The sequence below is a fragment of the Heterocephalus glaber genome, unplaced genomic scaffold, assembly GCF_053883595.1.
Source record: "Heterocephalus glaber isolate CG9 unplaced genomic scaffold, H.glaber_assembly_v1.0 deba00001805, whole genome shotgun sequence".
NCBI classification, from domain to species: Eukaryota; Metazoa; Chordata; class Mammalia; order Rodentia; family Bathyergidae; genus Heterocephalus; species Heterocephalus glaber.
In genome coordinates, this window is record NW_028258480.1 from 3,564,947 (window position 1) to 3,581,843 (window position 16,897).

The 16,897-nt window shown below is 44.1% G+C and overlaps 1 protein-coding gene and 1 long non-coding RNA gene across 4 annotated transcripts in view; one reads left to right on the top strand and one right to left on the bottom strand.

Annotated features, from left to right (window-relative positions):
• LOC147820770 (uncharacterized) overlaps window positions 1-16,897 on the top strand; it is a 51,011-nt gene that overhangs the window by 12,338 nt on the left and 21,776 nt on the right. The gene's annotated exons all lie outside the window — the stretch shown is intronic.
• On the bottom strand, window positions 1,007-12,661 carry Tcn1 (transcobalamin 1). Of its 3 annotated transcripts, XM_004869710.2 has the most exons (9): window positions 12,516-12,661; window positions 9,912-10,091; window positions 8,859-8,999; window positions 7,197-7,352; window positions 5,546-5,736; window positions 3,311-3,500; window positions 2,113-2,296; window positions 1,383-1,501; window positions 1,007-1,210 (listed from the first exon to the last, which is right to left on the bottom strand). In XM_004869710.2, the coding sequence occupies exons 1-9, from the start codon at window positions 12,592-12,594 to the stop codon at window positions 1,149-1,151; spliced, it is 1,302 nt and encodes a 433-aa protein (XP_004869767.2). In that variant the 5' UTR covers window positions 12,595-12,661; the 3' UTR covers window positions 1,007-1,148. The 3 variants fall into 3 exon arrangements, with proteins under 3 accessions (XP_004869767.2, XP_004869768.2, XP_004869769.2); XM_004869711.2 differs by lacking the exon at window positions 7,197-7,352; XM_004869712.2 differs by lacking the exon at window positions 9,912-10,091 and having other exon boundaries at window positions 12,516-12,650.

The window sequence follows — 16,897 nt, forward strand, 5'->3', positions numbered from 1 at the left end:
ACCAAGTAGCTGCACAGCCAAAAGGCCAGAGGCTCGGGGTGGGGGTGGGGTGGGGTGAGGTGTGGGGAGTATTATTGGAGGTGCCCGGTGCGGCCCAGCTGTTAGCTGGTGGGTCTGCCCAGGTCGGAGGGTCTAAATGATTGAATTTTAAGAGCAGTTTTAGTTTTAGCAAAGCTGAGAAAGGTACAGAGATAATCCGTATGCTATGATGTCCTCACACATACGGAGCCTTCCTATTACCAACATCCTCCCACCAAAGCGGCACATTTGTTACAAATGAGACCTCACATTAACAGACTAAATGAGAGCCAAAAAGGAAATAATTTTAAGTGCTACTAACAGCTAACGATTGTGTTTTGTGTATTTCCAAATTGCCAAGACAGTACATTGCTCATGTCTTGCCACAGAAATTAAGTGGGGAGGTGGACATGTCACTTAGCTTTGACTTTTTGCATGTATATTCTGACATGAACATCAGGCTGATTTTTTTTTTTTTTTGGTACGGGGGATCGAATTCAGGTCCTTGCGCTTGCGCAGCAGGCAGCGAAACCACTGAGCTAAATCCCAGGCCCATCAGGCTGATTTTTACTGGGAAGTAAGAGGAAAATAAACTCTGGAAAAGGAGAAGGCTTCCCAAGAGAGACAGGAGTGGAAGTGGGTGGCATCGTTCCTCAAACTACACGCTGACTTTTGAAGCGCAAGCGTCTTTGTTTTCCCTTTGTTTCAGGCAACTTCTTTTTCTCTACACGCTGCCTGCATGAAGTAAGTCACTGTGACCACTGGCTTCCCCCCCATTGTGTCTTGGAGAGCTGTCTCCTCACAAACTTTCTGTTTATCTCAATGGTTGCTGCTGAAACGTCAGACCTCAAACGTGATCTCCATTTTCCCCAGTTTTCTGAGGTTCCCCAACTTATCGAACGTGGGTCTAATTTCCTTTCGCTTCACTTCTTCCTGAGTGATCTTCCCTCCAAGAACTTTTCAAAAATGAAGTGATCAGGACACGCTCTCTTTGTACAGCTGTGGATCTTTTATTGAACATGGGAGACAGATGGGGAGGTTGTTGATTGTCCTGTCGGGATTGGGATAAATGAAAATGAAGGCACAAGGTCAATTCTATGTGGCAGTCCATGTGACGAAGGCCTGGGTTGTTAATATTTGCTCCAACGAACCTCCAAACCTTCGCCGTTGTGGACAACATAATTACCAACTCCTGAAAAGGAGGAGGAAGAGAACTGGGTCACATGCTTTGCTCACTGAACCACCAGGCACCAGGCCCTATCTCTTCCACCCTGTGGTCCGTTCCCCAGAAAAGCTCAGGCCTTCACCCCTGAATGCTTGGGGCGTGTTCACTCTTTGCTCTTTTTGGTACATCTCCTCCTTACCTTGGCTCAATGATCTGCCATTGCTCAGAAGTTCCCAGTAGGTTCTGTCATTATTGTTGGCCTTCAGGCCCTGAACAGAAGTGATGTAGGGGCCCCATGAGCTCTGTTCCACTGTGAAACTGTGGGGCACAAGGAACAAGTTGCATCAGCTTAGACTTTTCATGGGTATTTGTTAAACTTTAATGTACTTAAGAATCACTTGATGTCATTACAAAAATGTATGGATTTCCCGGCCCCATCCCTTGATAATTTGATTCCGAGATCTAGGCTGGAGGCCAGGAGTGTGCATTTTTATAAACAGTCCGGGTGATTCCTGGCTAATGGCACACCCATGGTTCCACCTCCACAATGGTTATAATAGACACTTTGCAGTTAATAACTTCAACTTTCTGCCCCAGGATACTAACTGCTGAAGATACGGAAGCAGTAGAAGAAAATGTTAACCTCATATTTCAGAGGCACCATATGTTAGTGGATTTTCTCTTAGTGAAGAGGATCTGGAAAGAATAATTTGAAATTTCATGTTGTGTTTATCAATGAGTGACACAGTTGATGTCTATTTCCCACTCCTTAGTTATTTTTCTCCCATAACCTCGGCTGTGAGATGTGGATGAATAGCAAAGGTACCCGAAGTATTTTAAATGTACTTTGTATTTGGGTGCAGTGTATTCTTGCTAAGTCTTTTGAAATTGTAGTAAATGCCTTAACCCCAGGTAATGTTCAGACACACCCAAATACAGTCTCATTCTTTTTCCGAGCTTCCTCCATCACGTCCAGGAAGACAGAACCACTGGGTACGGTGATGGTGGTGGAATATATTTCACTGATTTTCACAGAATAATGGACAGAGATATTCGTGGGTGAGTTAGGAGGTGTTGTGGTGTCAGGCTCATGACTGGGGATGTTGAAGTTACCTGGCAGAGACAGAAGGGCAGAGAGAAATTGTCAGAATATTAAAAACGGTGTCAGAGTTTGCACACTCCTCCAGCACCTAAAGACTCCTTTCCTTTAAAGAGGGATAGATTTGTTTCAAGAAGCAAATATCACCAATCAAGGGGCAGAGCTCTCACATGACTAAAGTAGAAATTGAAACAAGAGACTTCACCAGCTTGTGAGTGCTGGCATTTGTCCCCGCTCCCAGCTTTTTAGGCAATTCAGTTTCCCCAGTGTCCATTTCTCAAGGAAGGTCTTGAGTTTTCTTTTCTTTTCTGTTTTCTTTTTTTAGGTGCAGAATCCAGTAGTGTTTGTCCATGTCTCCCTTTTAATCTTTTAATATTTACTGTACTCACAATCCTACTGAATTATTTCATTCAACCCTTACAAAAATCAGAGTTAGGTGCTGTTATCAGTTCTCATTTTTTACATTAGAAAACTGAAGCTTAGAGGTGAAACATTCTGTCCAAGCTCCCTAATTTGTAAGTGGCAGAATTAGGAACTGACAGCGATAAAAGGAAATGTCTCCTTTCTTTCTACCTTCTGGCAAAATCATTTGTTTGAATAATTGACTCATTCCTTGTTTTTCTTCTATTATTGCCACCTTCCCTCCACACAGATGTCTTACTTCCCAGAGGGATCACCGAGTGGGAAGAAAGCAACAGTCAGAAACACGATACCCAACTTCTGCACTCTGTTTAGAATGGGAATGAGGCTCAGATCTTTGTACCCCCAACAGAAGACATCCCTTTGGAGATGAACACCATTTAATCAGTTCACCTTGTTTATCAGTATTGGAATGAAAACCCATGACTACCACTCCAGCAACAAATCCTCTGGGGGTTGTAACCCCTGATGGTGTATGAGAGCTGAATTTAGAGAACTGCCATGCTTGCTTATCTGGACGCTTTGCGTCCCTTAGGAGACCTATGTCACACATGCTTTGGGTTAAGTTACAGCGAAAGGCAAAACAGCTTACTCTTTAGATCTTATACCTAAGCCACTGGCACAAGAAAAGTCTTTGTCAACATCCAAGTAGGTCTTTCCCATGAGGGTAGTTAAGACCTGGGCCGCAGCAGCTGGAAGAGTGAACGCTCCCTGAGAAATTTCCTTGAGTATTGTGTCCAGAGTTTGTTGGCAGTTCCATTCACTTTCTTTGTAATGGTCTGACGAGACGAAGAGGGCCTGATGAGAGAGGAAATGAGGGACCCTTCCAATAAATATCTAGCTCAGTAAATATTTACCCGACATCAAGAACACAGGAGGCACCTTACTTAATTAAGTTATCTTTTCCACCATCAAGAAGCTTATAAATGAGTTTGGGTGGAGAGGTAGGGAGTCGCTTAATAACACAAGCCACGGTGGCCTCTGTGAAAATAGATGTACTGAGCCATATTCACGTCTCTGCCCGAATACTGAAAAAACACCTGTCACATAGGACACACTCAATAAATACAGTGCACAGGCTACCTGTCATGAAAGGAGCACTAGGATGAATGCTACAAAAGAAGCATCGTGTGTCATGGCCTCTGAAAAGAGGGGAGGAGCTCATAAACATTCAGTGAGGCCAGGAAAGGCTTTGTCAGAGAAGGCGGTGATGGAAGTGGGCATTGAGAGCTGAAATGAGGAGGATTCTGTATGAGCAAAGGCCTAGAGCAGGAGCCACAAAGACCCGGCCGGGTGGTGAGGGGGGTACCTGTAGTTTTACAAAATCCCCAGCAACTCTTCCTGGTCTAGCAGGCCTGGTGGCTAGGGAACATTTGAAGCAATTGTGGAAGAACAGGCTGGAATGAACGGGCCATCATGGCAAATGCCTGGGGCTCGGGGTGAGGTGTCTGACGTCATCTGACTGACTGACGGCAGAGGGTCTGGTCGTTTGTTGAACAGAAACTGTCCACGCAGCAGAATGTAAGCTCAGCTAAAGGGGCAGAATCGTGAGATGTAAAGGAGAGGGGGAGTTGGGGTAAGCAGGGCAAGAGCTAAAGTGGGCTGCGCTTGAACATGCTGCTCTGTATTTCCCAAGAAAAAGATACTTCTTCTTCTCACATTTTCTTGGAGATTCTCCAACCTGATCAAGTGTCAGTAAGCACTCACACACGAGGAGGAAGGTGAGGCAAGGCCTCCCCTCCAGAGCTCTTGCAGGCAGCCGGCTGTCAGTCCCACCAGGCAGCAGCACCACCCGAAGCGCTTTATACTGAGCCCGGGGACCCCGCCTCACGCCTCTGTTTCTGTGTCTCCTGGCTGGTGTGGGGCTCAGAGGTTGGCGCTTTCTAGGAGCTCCGTCAGATGATTCAGTTGTGCAGCCACACGGGAAGGCACTGTTTTATATTACGTTCAAATTTAGCATACAAACAGCCTCGGGCCGGCCTGCATTGCCAGTCTCATCCTGTAATGTTTCCCAAGGGCCCTATGCTGGCTCTGCTGAACACCCCGGCCATCAAATTCATGATGCTATTTTGTGCCTTTCCATCTTTGTCCTTGCTGTGTTTTCTCCTGTGAAAATCCTCTCGCCCTAAGTCAGCTGGCAAAGAACTCTTCATACTAACGTGCCAGTGACTTGTGAAATAAACTTTCCCAGCTCTCTTTTAGTATCTACCCCTTGGAGTTGAGTATATCAATGGATGAGTGCAGAATTAAAGTGCTGGGCCTCAGGGAATGTGTGCAGAACAGATAGGTGTTGAGTGTGAGTTTTGAGAAATGTCAAGGTTCCATCCCCATCTGCAACATTTTGTGGCTGTGTAAAATTCACAAGTTACTGACCCCCTATAACGGAAGCTCCTCTTCTAGGAAATGGAAGGAATAATTCTTTCCTTATTGCATTGTTGTGTGCATTAGTGAGTTAATACTGATACTACACTACACACAAATACTAGCTTCTGTACTACCACTGCTGCTTGCTCCTTCTACAACAGTAATCTAATTTGGATGGGAAGATGCATGTTTGAAAGTATGATACATAGCAGAGTGTGAAATTGCATGTGAAAGAACAAGGTAGGTAGATTTCAAACTTCCTAAGAAAATGTAGTTAGGAAAGGCTTCATAGAATATTTGGCTATTGCTCTAAAGATTGGAGGTGAGAAGAATACATTTCAGATGGGGAGGGGAGTCGTATAAGGAAAGTTAGTGCAGAAACAAGGAATGGGGACGATCTTAGGGAGCTCAGAAGAAAGCATCAAGGTACTGCTTTCTCCATGGCTCATTTCCTTCTTCTATTTCACCCTCCGACTTACCTGCATAGCTGTTCCGGTACTAAATGTATTGCCAATGAGACCATTTTCTTTTTTCTCAGACAAAATCTTTTTTACTAGTGATTGTATATGATCATCAATGCTCCTTAAATCCTTTTTATCTGTCTTTGTCTGTCCATTTATTAGACCTCTCTTCACACACGTCAGAGCCAGGACAGCCATTGCCCCAGTATCTGTGAGGAAATAAAACACAGATCAAGCATCCCGCTTTGTCCTGGGCGGAGGGTGTCCTGGGGGGAAGGACTTTCAGTGCTATCAGAGCCACAGAACCGGAAACGGGGTGGTTGGTCATGCTAATGGATGATGGGAGAGAAAGGATTTCAAGATACAGCGGTCATTCCTTTCGTACCAACCCTCCAACATTTCACAATTCCTTCCCTATGTTGAGTTGCCAGGTATCCCATACTTAATACTTCATATTACGGCCATGAAACACACATAGACTTGTAAGTGCACGCATGTGGACAGGCTTCCGCTTTAGATCTTGGCTGCTCTCATCTTTTCCATCTTTCTCTCATCCTTCAGCTGCAGTGGCAAAGGGACTGAGAGAAGTCAGGATTACAGACTAAACAGCCCCTTATCCTGCGCAGAAGATGGCAGTTAGCAGGGTTGCTCTTCATCATCTTCATAATTAAGGGAAAGGATGAGGCGCGGGTTGGGGAAAAGGGAGAAAGTTCTTCATCTGGCTTGATACTTGGTTGTTTCTTTGACCTTCGGCATAGACCTTCCCTCTCACATCACAAAAGGAGCATGAGGAATCTCACATTCTCCTTTCTGAAATACCGAATGGCGATTCACTTTGAACTTCTCGGGGAAAATGCATGTGATCGGGGTTTTGTTAATAAAATCTTTGCTTACATCTTTGTCCTCAAGTGTTCTACCTATTCTCTCTTCCAGCAGAGTTAGTGTTTCTGTTTTAATATTCAGATCTTTGATCCATTTTGATTTTAGTTTAGTGCATGGTGAGAGACATAGGTCTAGTTTTAGTCTTGGGCATGTGGAAAGCCAATTTTCCCAGCATTATTAAATGTATTAAAGAGGCTCTCTTTCCTCCAGTGAGGGTGTTTGGCTCCTTTGTCAAAGATGCGGTGGCAGAGTGTGTCTGGAGTTGTTTTACATCTTCTATTCAGACATTTCTAGCTAAATGGATGCACCTAGAGACCGTACTCTTAAGTGAAATAAATCGGACACAGATGTGCAAATACCACATTGTTTCTCTTGTGTGAGAATCTGAAAGTGTAAAGAAGGACCAAAATGTATAATAGATATTGGGAAATAGGAAGAAAATGTTCAAATGGGAAAGGGCACAAGGGAATGAGGAAAAGGAAAGGAAGGAAGGGAAAAGAAAAAATGAGAAAAGAAAGATAAAATGGAAACAAAGCTCTGGCAAATAAGAAGATTATAGGGGTAGAAAGGAGGGGAGGGGTGGGAACGATGAATCAAGATCCAGCATACACAGGGACCAATTCTATACGATGGATGTGATCATTATGGATATCTAAATTGTACTAATAGACTTAGTGATAAAAAGGACTGAAAATGAAAGTCTGAATAAGGCATAGCTCATCACTGAAAGGGCAAAAACACCCGTTGACCAGGTCCTCTGCGTCAAGGGAACTGGGTAATGACTCACCCACAGTGAATTGGCCATGAAAATAATAGTTTTTATTTTCAGGAGCGAAGAGTTCAGCAACTTGGCTGGTAGAGTATTGGCCACGGAACAGGCACAAGGCCAACACGCCCAGGCCGAGCTGGTAGTAGTTAGTCAGGGGGCTGCCGTCGTGTGCTTCTGAGAGAGAGAGAGAGACAGAGGAGAAGGGGTGGTTTACTTACGACGTGGTCCTGGGTAACACACTTTTTCATCTACTCCTGCTTACTCTGGTCCCATTTTGCTATATTTAAAGAGAGGAAAGTAATAGGAGGGAGAGATCACTCAGAGGATCAGCAAACTTGAGAAATTTAAAGGCTCTTTAGGGCCTCCAAGTTCAATTCAACCCTTTTCATTTTATAACTGAGAAGATAGAGCACTAAAGAGATTAAAAGACTTTCTAGCTTATCCTTCTTTATGGCAGAGTAGTACTCCATTATGCATAAATAACACATTTTCTTTATCCATTGATCTGTGGTTGGGCATATAAACTGCTTCCAAGATTTAGCTATCATTAGTTGTGCAGCTATAAACATGAGTATGCATGAATCACTGTAATATGCTGTCTTTAAACTCTTTCAGGAAGCTATCTAGAAAGAGAATAGCTGGGTCAAATGGAATTTCTAGTTTTAGATTTTTGAGGTATCTCCATACTGACTTGAAACTTAAAATATAAATAAATTAAAGAGTGAATAAATGTAATAGGAAACAGGGAGTCAGATCTTTTGCAGAGACGGAGGGAGGTAGAAGGGGGGAGAGAGGAAGGGGAGGAAAAGTAGAATGAAGATGTGTTCTGTACACGTACCAGCTCCCCATGAGGGATGCAATTGCTACATAGTGGACACATGCACTAGTGAAAAAACATACTCGCCAGATATTCAGGTGGTTACAGGGCTACGATTAGCTTTCCTACCTTCAAACCTCCTGCGTTTTCAACAGTGAGGCTGATCCTGTGAGTGGAGGCATGGGCTGCAGGCATCTCAGAGAAGATGGGGTTGGAGGGACTTAATAAATATTAGGATAAGTATTGGTTGGGAGTTGACATAAAAATAGTGTTTCACTACCAGCCTCCATGGCAACCATATTTCCCAGTGCTAAAGTACGATGGACCCTTGACTTACAAACTCGATCACTTCCTGAGGGCTGGTTGTCACTCAAGTTGGTTGTAAGTCAATACAGCTGAGATCTGGATGTTTACCTGGGTACACGCTATGGATAACAAGAGGCAGGTGAATCTTCCATTAGCTTAAATAACCCAAGTTATTCGTATGTCAGGCTGTTGTACTTTGGTCATCTTTAGCTGTGGATTCTTTGGCACTAATGACACAGCTGTTCTTATGTAACTCATTATTTGCTCAGCTGTTTCTTGTGTAATTCATTATTTGTCTAAAAGCCAAGCTTGTGGACCAAAGAACTGTGTCTTATGTGTGTGTATGTCTGCTATCATGTGTAAAGTGGCTTGGTGTAGGTCAAGGCTCAGGTCAGCATTATTAAAAAGAAAATTCAAGATGCTGCTGAAAGAGAGAAGGTGGGAAGTGTCCTTCGCAGTGAGAGGGTGAGGAGGGTGAGACCAAGGGACCCTTTCTACAGTTCCACAGCCGAGGAGGAGACCAGTGTGTCCAGGGTCACGGAACACTCGATTCTTACTCATATTTTCAATTTCTGCCTGGAGCTTGTTTTCTAAATGGCCGAGTAGATGATTCTCATATATGAAGATTTCATCAGCTGTGCGACATGCTCCCAAAGCCAGGGTAATCAAGGCAAGCTGTCCCGAGCTGAGATTTGACCCTGTAGAGAAAAGCATTCAAGTTTAACAAGGCACAAGCTCGTGAATTTTTTTGGGCTTCTGTCTTCCTAGTGACTTCTGTTGGCTATCATTTCTTTTTCATCTTCTAGTCTGCACAGAACTAATGTTTTCTTACTCTCCTCCTTTCCCCCAAATGGAGATTTTATGGCTATTCTGTTATCACTGCAAGCTGGATCTTAGTCTTTTCCATAAAATTTCGGCATACATCTGTATACAAGTAATCTTTATAAAAGTGAAAAAGAAGAAAAATAGATAAGAAAACCTGGGGATTTTCTTCTCTTGCTGGTGTCATTTTGCCAGATAGTAATGTCTGATGTCAATGTTCTGCTTTATGGAGTATCAAAACTCTCAGGCTTCTCCGAACTCCTAAACTAATACTACGAGGGGTTAAGGGGGCTTCATTTCCCTCTCACATTAATTAGAAAACTGGCTCTTATTAATTAGTGACTGGCTTAAGGCTGACCCTGGACTCAGCCCCCAGTCACTGTTGTCCCATGCATGTTTCTCTCCTGGGAGCTTTCTTAGTTCTGGTCACATCCTTGTGTTGTTTGGAGTGTAGCCAGTTTATGCATCAGTATTAGTGGGTGAGAGTCCATATCTCCTTTTGCTTTCCTTTCCTTATCCACAAAGGAAAAAGGTTTTCCTTTTCCACAAAAGGAAAACCATTTTCTTTGAAGGAAAATGGTTTTTAGGACCTCAAGAAGCAAGACCAAGTCCTAGAGTGAGTGGCATGGGATTGGTATTTTCGGGCATCTTTCTGTCACCTCAGGTTTTAGGCAGCTCGAATAGATGTGGCGGAGGTACATTCGATGGTTATGTTTCAGGATTAGGGAGATGACCTTTTTAGGTAGGTAGATCTTTGCTTACATCATCCAGACAGTATAAGCACTCACCTTTCCTCCCCACATACTTTTTGACCTGTTGAGAGAGTGGCTGGATTAGGGTTTGGTTCTGGATCCCGACCAGTCTGAGCGACAGCAGGACATCAGCAGACTGGGTTCCCGTGGTATATTTTGAATTGGTCATTGTACTCAACAGAGGGTGTAGGCGGAAGTAGTTTTCTTCACTTACCTCTGTGGCAGAGAAGGTCAGAAACATTACAATATTATTATGAGGTAGATCAGGGCTGCTGCGTTGCCCTTTCTCTTCATTAAACCCTGAGGCTCAAAGGCCAAGCCTGGACCCAAATCTACCTAAAATCCCTATTGCTTCTCCACTGTTAGCTTTCTGAGTTGTGGTCCACGTCCCCTCATGGTTGTTGGCTCAGCTAACTCACACAAAAGTATTAGTGTGTGAGAAACACAAGGAAAATATTGTCTAGGAACAATGATCCCATGAATATATTTAGTAACACATATGACATGGATCTAGATCAATTCTGTGGCCACAGGCTGTGTTGGTAGGTCTGGAGCACCCACCCCACGTCTCCCTTCTAACAACCAGCATGGAAGTGTTTCACTATTCCGACAGCTGGTGTAGACTTACCATCTTACCACGTATCAGCAGGATACTGTCCTGCCTGAGATAGTTGGTATCATTCACTAGCTTTGGGTTTGAGGACAGAGAGACTGTCCTTAAAGACATCTCTTCAGTCAGAGGCTCAGTCTCAACTTTCCACCTATGAACCTTTCTGCTTCCTCTATTCAGTTCTTCTATCTTCTTCTACCTGAATTGGGTTACTACTAAGGGAATAAAGGCAAACATTTGATTTTACACTGGTGATTGACCACCGAAGCTGCAGTGCATGCTTGGACAACTGGCCAGGCAGCAAGATTATTATTTAGCAGTACACCCCCTATGGAAAACCCTCCAGTTTCAGCCTACAGCATTTCCAAATCCCAAGGGTGATCCTGGAGGGAAGTCCCATTTTACAGTGGAAGTAAAAGAGAATCCAGAGCCTCCAAAGAACTGGAGAAGACCACGTGGAGTTAGTTGTCACCTAAAGTACAAGACAATTTCTCAATATGCTTTGTCTATAATTTTGAGAACTATCCCCAAATCCTGCCCTTCTCCTGATCATCTCATGGGTTAGTAGGGTAGAGAGAAAAGTATGGCCCAGTTAGCTTTGGCTGGCATCCTTGCTCCCTAACTTATTACCATGTGTAAGTTATGTAACTTTCGTGATTTAAAAATTGTGGATATTAACTGCTACCTCACAGGGATAAGAAACCACTGAATAAGCTGTAAAATGCTTTATGTATTATCCTTTCAGCCTAACTGAAATTTCTGTCATCGTACTTAGAGAATCCAGGGAATGTGATTTCCTTCGCCCACTTTCCTTTACATAGGAAAGTCTGAATGGAGTGATTATAAGAAGGCCATAGTTTTTTGCACATACAATACAGCAATTGTCAATTGTTTTTTGAGATTTCATGGAAGCATCCAGTTTGGCAGATTTTCTGGCATTGAAGCAGACTTCTTAGTTCCTGGTAAACAATTCAAATCAGCTTCCTTGACCACTAAGGATAAATTTAATCATTTGGGGCAATGAGTTGAATTTCAAAGCCTCAACAGAGATCTCTTGTTCTCAGAATACAACAGGGCAAGTGACAGTTTAGGAGGGAAAACGGGAGTCGGCAGTCTGTGCTTCAGCTGCTTGAATACAAGCCTGTCTTCTGTGATGCTGATCCCCTCTGGTTGGCCTCAGAGTATGAGGAAGGTGCAGCCACAGACTGCATGATTTAGTCATCTTTGGATTGGTTAATAGGTCACTTCCAGGGTACAGACTCACAAAAGAGAAATTGTGCGCCTGACCTCAGGGATCAAGTGCTTCAACACTGGCCTCTGAGAGTCCTCTGTGCATGGGTGAAGGTAAAGAAATTGAGGCACATGTGGAGTCATTCTGACACTAAGGGCTCAAACAAATCCAGGCCCAGTTTTCCTTTCTTATGCTATAGTATTTTTAAAAAAGGAATCATGCTGTCTGTACAACCAACTCTTGGAGCAGAGATGACAGTGCTCTGACCTGCACCCTACGGGGAAGAGTTGGGTTGGGGGAAGATACACAACTTGAAATTTCTTAGTTCAATAATGGCAAGAGGGGAGTTCTCATTGTTTGAAAGAGATTTTGATCTTTTTTTTAGGTAGTTACACAGGTGTAATCCAAATTCCATGAATTAAACAGTAGGAAAGTAGATTGTATTTCACAGTCCAAGGATACGTTCCCATGATCCTTCCCATGAGGCCTTTCTGGGATCATGAATTTTCTATCATTGGCAATAAACAAAATAGTTACTTGTTTGTGTTGATGTGGTAGAGATCAGAGCATATGAAGAAAATTTAGGCAAGTTGACACCGCATCTCTGACCCCTCTTAAATTGATACGCATTGTGGAATTGTCGTCATCATCTACTGCTATCCTTTGCATCCCTCATGGAGTCCAAACAAGTGTTGACCTGACCTGGCATCTTCTCTTAGTTACCTCTATGCAGGTGGCCTCTTTGTTAGCCTTCAGGAGACCATCACACGAGACTAACTCCACCCCAAAGTGTACTCACCGCATATCTTGCAAAGTTGGTTTGGAATAAGAGAGAAGAATAGGAGTCCCAGTATGGGGAGCAGATGTGACTGTCCCATTTGTCCGCGGCTGGCTGGCCACTGCCAGGGCTCAGCTTGGGTGATGGGCAGAGGGCAATGAGAGCTCCTCCTTCAGGCTGGCTCAGCCTCTGCCACTCAAGCAAACATTGAGCAATACCAGCAGGTGTGGGCAAGTGTATTTGTCCAGAGACGTGATAAATCAGGAAGAAGTCTTGAAAGGTACAGCAAGGGAGAATGAGGACATACTTTCTCTTTGTTCCCTATTTTAGGGTTCACATTTATTACTTGTTCTCAGGCTAATGGGTATAAATTAGCCAAATGATGGTTTTCAGTGATGTTTCCTTCCTTTTCATTCCACTTTGGTTATGTTTCATTTTTAGCTTCTGAGAAATTAGATTCCAAGGGGCAATGACATAAAACATAAAAAAAGGGAAGCAGAAATTTTAAGTCTGAGATCAGAGAAGGCCAGATTAGGGAGGGTGGCACATGGGACAATCTTTGGTATAGTGGTTTTGACCAAAGATTTTCTGAGAAATCAATGATTCCCAGAGATTTCTTCACTCAGGAGGGAAACCAGAGAGGTATTATCAGATGCGCCCTGCCAGGATAGTTGCTCTCTGTTGCATGTGAGAAGTGAGCCCTGTCGTAGTACTTTCAAGAGTGGTTAAGGACACTATCAGCCTAGCTAAGGATATACCGCGACTTAGGACATTGTACTTTGCATTGTACTCTGTGATGGCTAAATGTTCCATGTCAACTTGACTGGCTAGGGGGTGCTAAGATTAAATATTATTATTCTGTGCCCGTGAGCGTATTTCCAGATAAGATTGGAATTCGGATCAGTGGATTTACCGAGAGACTTCCCTCTCCCAGGTGAGTGTACATCATGAAAGTCATTGAGGGTCTGAATAGAACATAAGGTGGAGGAAGGAAGCTTTCACCCCTTTCTGCTTCCTGCCAGGCCATTTGAGCCCAGGCATCTCATCCTGTCCAGACCTAGGTTCAGGAGTTCACATTGGATCCTCTGGTTCATAGGCTTTTGGGCTCAGATTGAATCACACCAGTGGCCTGCCCAGACCTCAGCTGCAGACAGCAGACGATGGGACTTGCTAGCCTCCCGGATTGCGGCAATCGATCCCTCAGAGCCCCCTCCCTTCCTCCCTCCTTCTCTTTGTTTTTTTATGATTCTAGGAACCTGACTAATTCAACTTCATTAGGTAGCACATTGTCCAGTCCATAGACATACTCATATTCAACATAAAATATCACAATAGAAGCTGGGGAATCTAAGATGAGACAGATTGTCCAGGTCCAAGTTTGCTGTGGATGTCCCGTGCTGTGAGCAAGCTGCTCATCAGTATCCCTGGGGAGGAGAATCCCTTCCTCTACCAGTAGCCCTGACAGACAGTGTCTCCAGGCATTCCCACACATTCCCTGGGGTCGAAAATTGCACCTCTCTGTTTACCCCTGAGGTAGGAACTATTCCTCAAGTCTTTAAGTAGTTTGTATTTTGTGGGAGGATAGTCTCACACTTACCTAACTTTATCAATACTGTTTGGCCCTCACCAAAAGTAGGACCAATAGTATCGCCCTTGTTTTACTGATTCCTTCCTTGTTCACGTCCTCACTTCTACCCATATATAGACGATTTCTCAGAATTCCTTCTTACAGCCACTTCCTTGAGTATCCTCTCAGATGCTGGGCCTCTTTCTTGCTTTCTAATACTTCTTTTTTTGACCCTGTCAGGCTTAACTCCAGCTTTCTGTTGGTGCTGTGTCTGAACCAACATGGTGTAATGAGGCTGCTGCCAGCTGAATGTGCGTGTCTCTCAAAATTCATAAGTTGAAACCCTAACTCCAAGGTGTTGCTTTTAGGACGTGAGTCCTTTGGGAGGCGATTAGGTCAAGGAAGTGGAGCCCTCACAAAGGGTCTTAGTGCTTTTAGTGAGAAAGCCCTAGTGAAACCCTTCTTCCACCGTGTGAGGAGGCCAGAAGAGGTGCCATCTACGTCTGCCCTTGTCAGACATCCAATCTGCTGTCGCCTTGGTCTGGGACTCCCAACCTCCAGAACTGTGAGCAATGATTGCTCACTTATAAGCTGTACAGCTCATGGTCAGCGGCATGAACAGACTAAGACAGTGGGTGAAGAACAATGGCCAGCCGTGCTGAGTTTTCTCACTAACCTCTGGAGGACCTGTAATGCTGATTGGTGGTCACGCTGTCCCTCCCTACATGCTTTCTTTTCCTATTAGCCTTTAAAATGGTGTTGCATATATATTGTTGGCCAACAAAGCTTTAGCACCTCCTCTTCCATTCTCACCCTCCACTGGTAACCTCCATGCCTGCTTCTTCTGTGAGGTGTCTGTTCATTTCATGTGCACATTTTTTGTTTTACTTTTGTACCAGAGATCGAACTCGGGACCTTGTGCTTGTGAGGCAGGCGGTGGCTCCATTGAGCTAAATCCCTGGCCCCATGTGCACAGTTTTTGATTGGGTCTTTTATTTTGGGGACGTCTAATATTTTTGAGTTCTTCATGTGTTCTAGATATTAGCCCTCTATCTGAAGAATAAGTCTATTAACTTCTCTGAGTCTCAGTTTCCTTATCAGTAAAATGTCAAAAATAATAGTTCTTATGAGGTGTGATCAAAAACTACGGTGAATGTTCAAACTTTTAAACACTTATCACAGTAAAAGACACATTGCTTCCCCTCATGTTGAACACACTTATCCCATCTTTCCTGAAACCTTCTGAAGAAGTTCTGGAAGTCTTCTTTCATGTCTTTAGTTGCTCTGTCCTGCTGCTTTGATGTTGTGAGTTCGTTCAGTCGTTTCCCTTTCATGGTCATTTTGACTTTGGGGAGGAGCCGGAGACCCGTGTGCCAGAGCCAGTGAATAAGGTGGGTGAGGATGCAGCATCATGTTTTTATGAGCTGCCTTCCTGGGGATGGCAGCAGCGCTGGGTGGCAGCAGCAGCATTCACTGTATTTTTTATAAAACCTGGTAAAGACTCTCGTGAAAGAGGACTCCAGAATGACTTCAGAAAGTGGCAAGAACAAAGGGGTGTGTTGCAATTGAGGGGGAGGATTTTGAGAGGCATTAATGGCAACGTGTCTTTTACTATAATAATATGTAAAGTTAAACATAATGATAGTCTTTGATCAGCCCTTGTATCTCTTAGTTTTTAGGAGAATTCAATGAGTTACTAGTAAAGGCTTCTTAGAACACCACCTGGCACATAAGGAACAGCTATTGTTATAACTAGTAGCTACTATCATCTCCCTAATAGTCCTCAACACCGTCTTGCCTGGAGTCTCCTTGCTATGCTTGGGCTCTGCCTTCCCTCCCCCAATCACTTACCTAACCAATCCCCAGACTCTGCCTTCTGCAACCACTGTTTCCCTCGGCCATTACTGTTACTATTCTGGCCAAAATTATGAAAATTTTCTACACCATTGAAATCGTTTCCAGATCTGTGTCTCAGCACTCACTTTTACCTGCTGCAGACCATTATGCACCCAACTCCAGTAGGAATATTTCTGAAACTTTATTAACTCATGGAGAACATTTAAAGAGAAGTATTCCTAAGGAACATGGTTGGAAATACTCTGCCTTACAACTTTTAATCTATGAAATTGCAAGGTTTGAATTTTCTTTGCAACAGTGATATGTTGCTGTTGTGCTGTTTGTTTTATGTATTTATCTTTGTGGAGCTGAGGGTCGATCCCAGGGCCTTTGCTTGGAGCTATATCCCCAGCCCCTTTTTGGTTTTTTAGTTTGAGACAGGGTCTGGCTAAGGACAGAGCTGCCCAGGTTGGGCTCATCCTTGGGATCATCCTGCCTCAGCCTCCCAGAGTTCTGGGACTCCAGGCGTGCACCACCACGCCCACTGTGCTGCTTTGGAAGAAATGTTAGCATCCTCATTCTTGGTTGAGCCTTGAAGGCTTCTGTTGCACTTGAATAAAAGCCACACTGTAGGTGGGACCCCTCGGGACTGTTATCTTCAGTGCTTTTTACCGTGCAAGTGTCATCTCACTTTCTTGTGCATTCTGTTCCAGCCTCAGGATTTCAGTTCCTCTCCTGGGCCAACTTCCTTCCTACCACAGGGCTCTTGCACGTGTGGTTTCCGCTCTCAAACAGCTTCCTGCCTCCTCATGTCTCACACATCCTTCCTTGTGAATGCTGTATCCTTGGGGATGCTCTCCCCGTGCACAGACTTGTGTGTCTCGTCCCCTGTTAGCCACTCTCTCGACACCCTGTGCTTTTCCCTGAAGCACTTGTGAGAATTGCAATTAATTATTTCTCAACTATGTTTGTCTCCCTGCCGGACTGGGCTCCTCAAAGG

Excerpts from the sequence above, each read along its gene's own strand:
- Tcn1 (XM_004869710.2), bottom strand. The coding sequence starts at position 12,594 with ATGGGACAGTCACATCTGCTCCCCATACTGGGACTCCTATTCTTCTCT. Across the intron at positions 7,353-8,858 it reads GGCAGAAATTGAAAATATGA|AAGCACACGACGGCAGCCCC; the intron begins GTAAGAATCGAG and ends TCTCTCTCTCAG. Across the intron at positions 2,297-3,310 it reads TTCTTGTGCCAGTGGCTTAG|GTAACTTCAACATCCCCAGT; the intron begins GTATAAGATCTA and ends TGTCTCTGCCAG.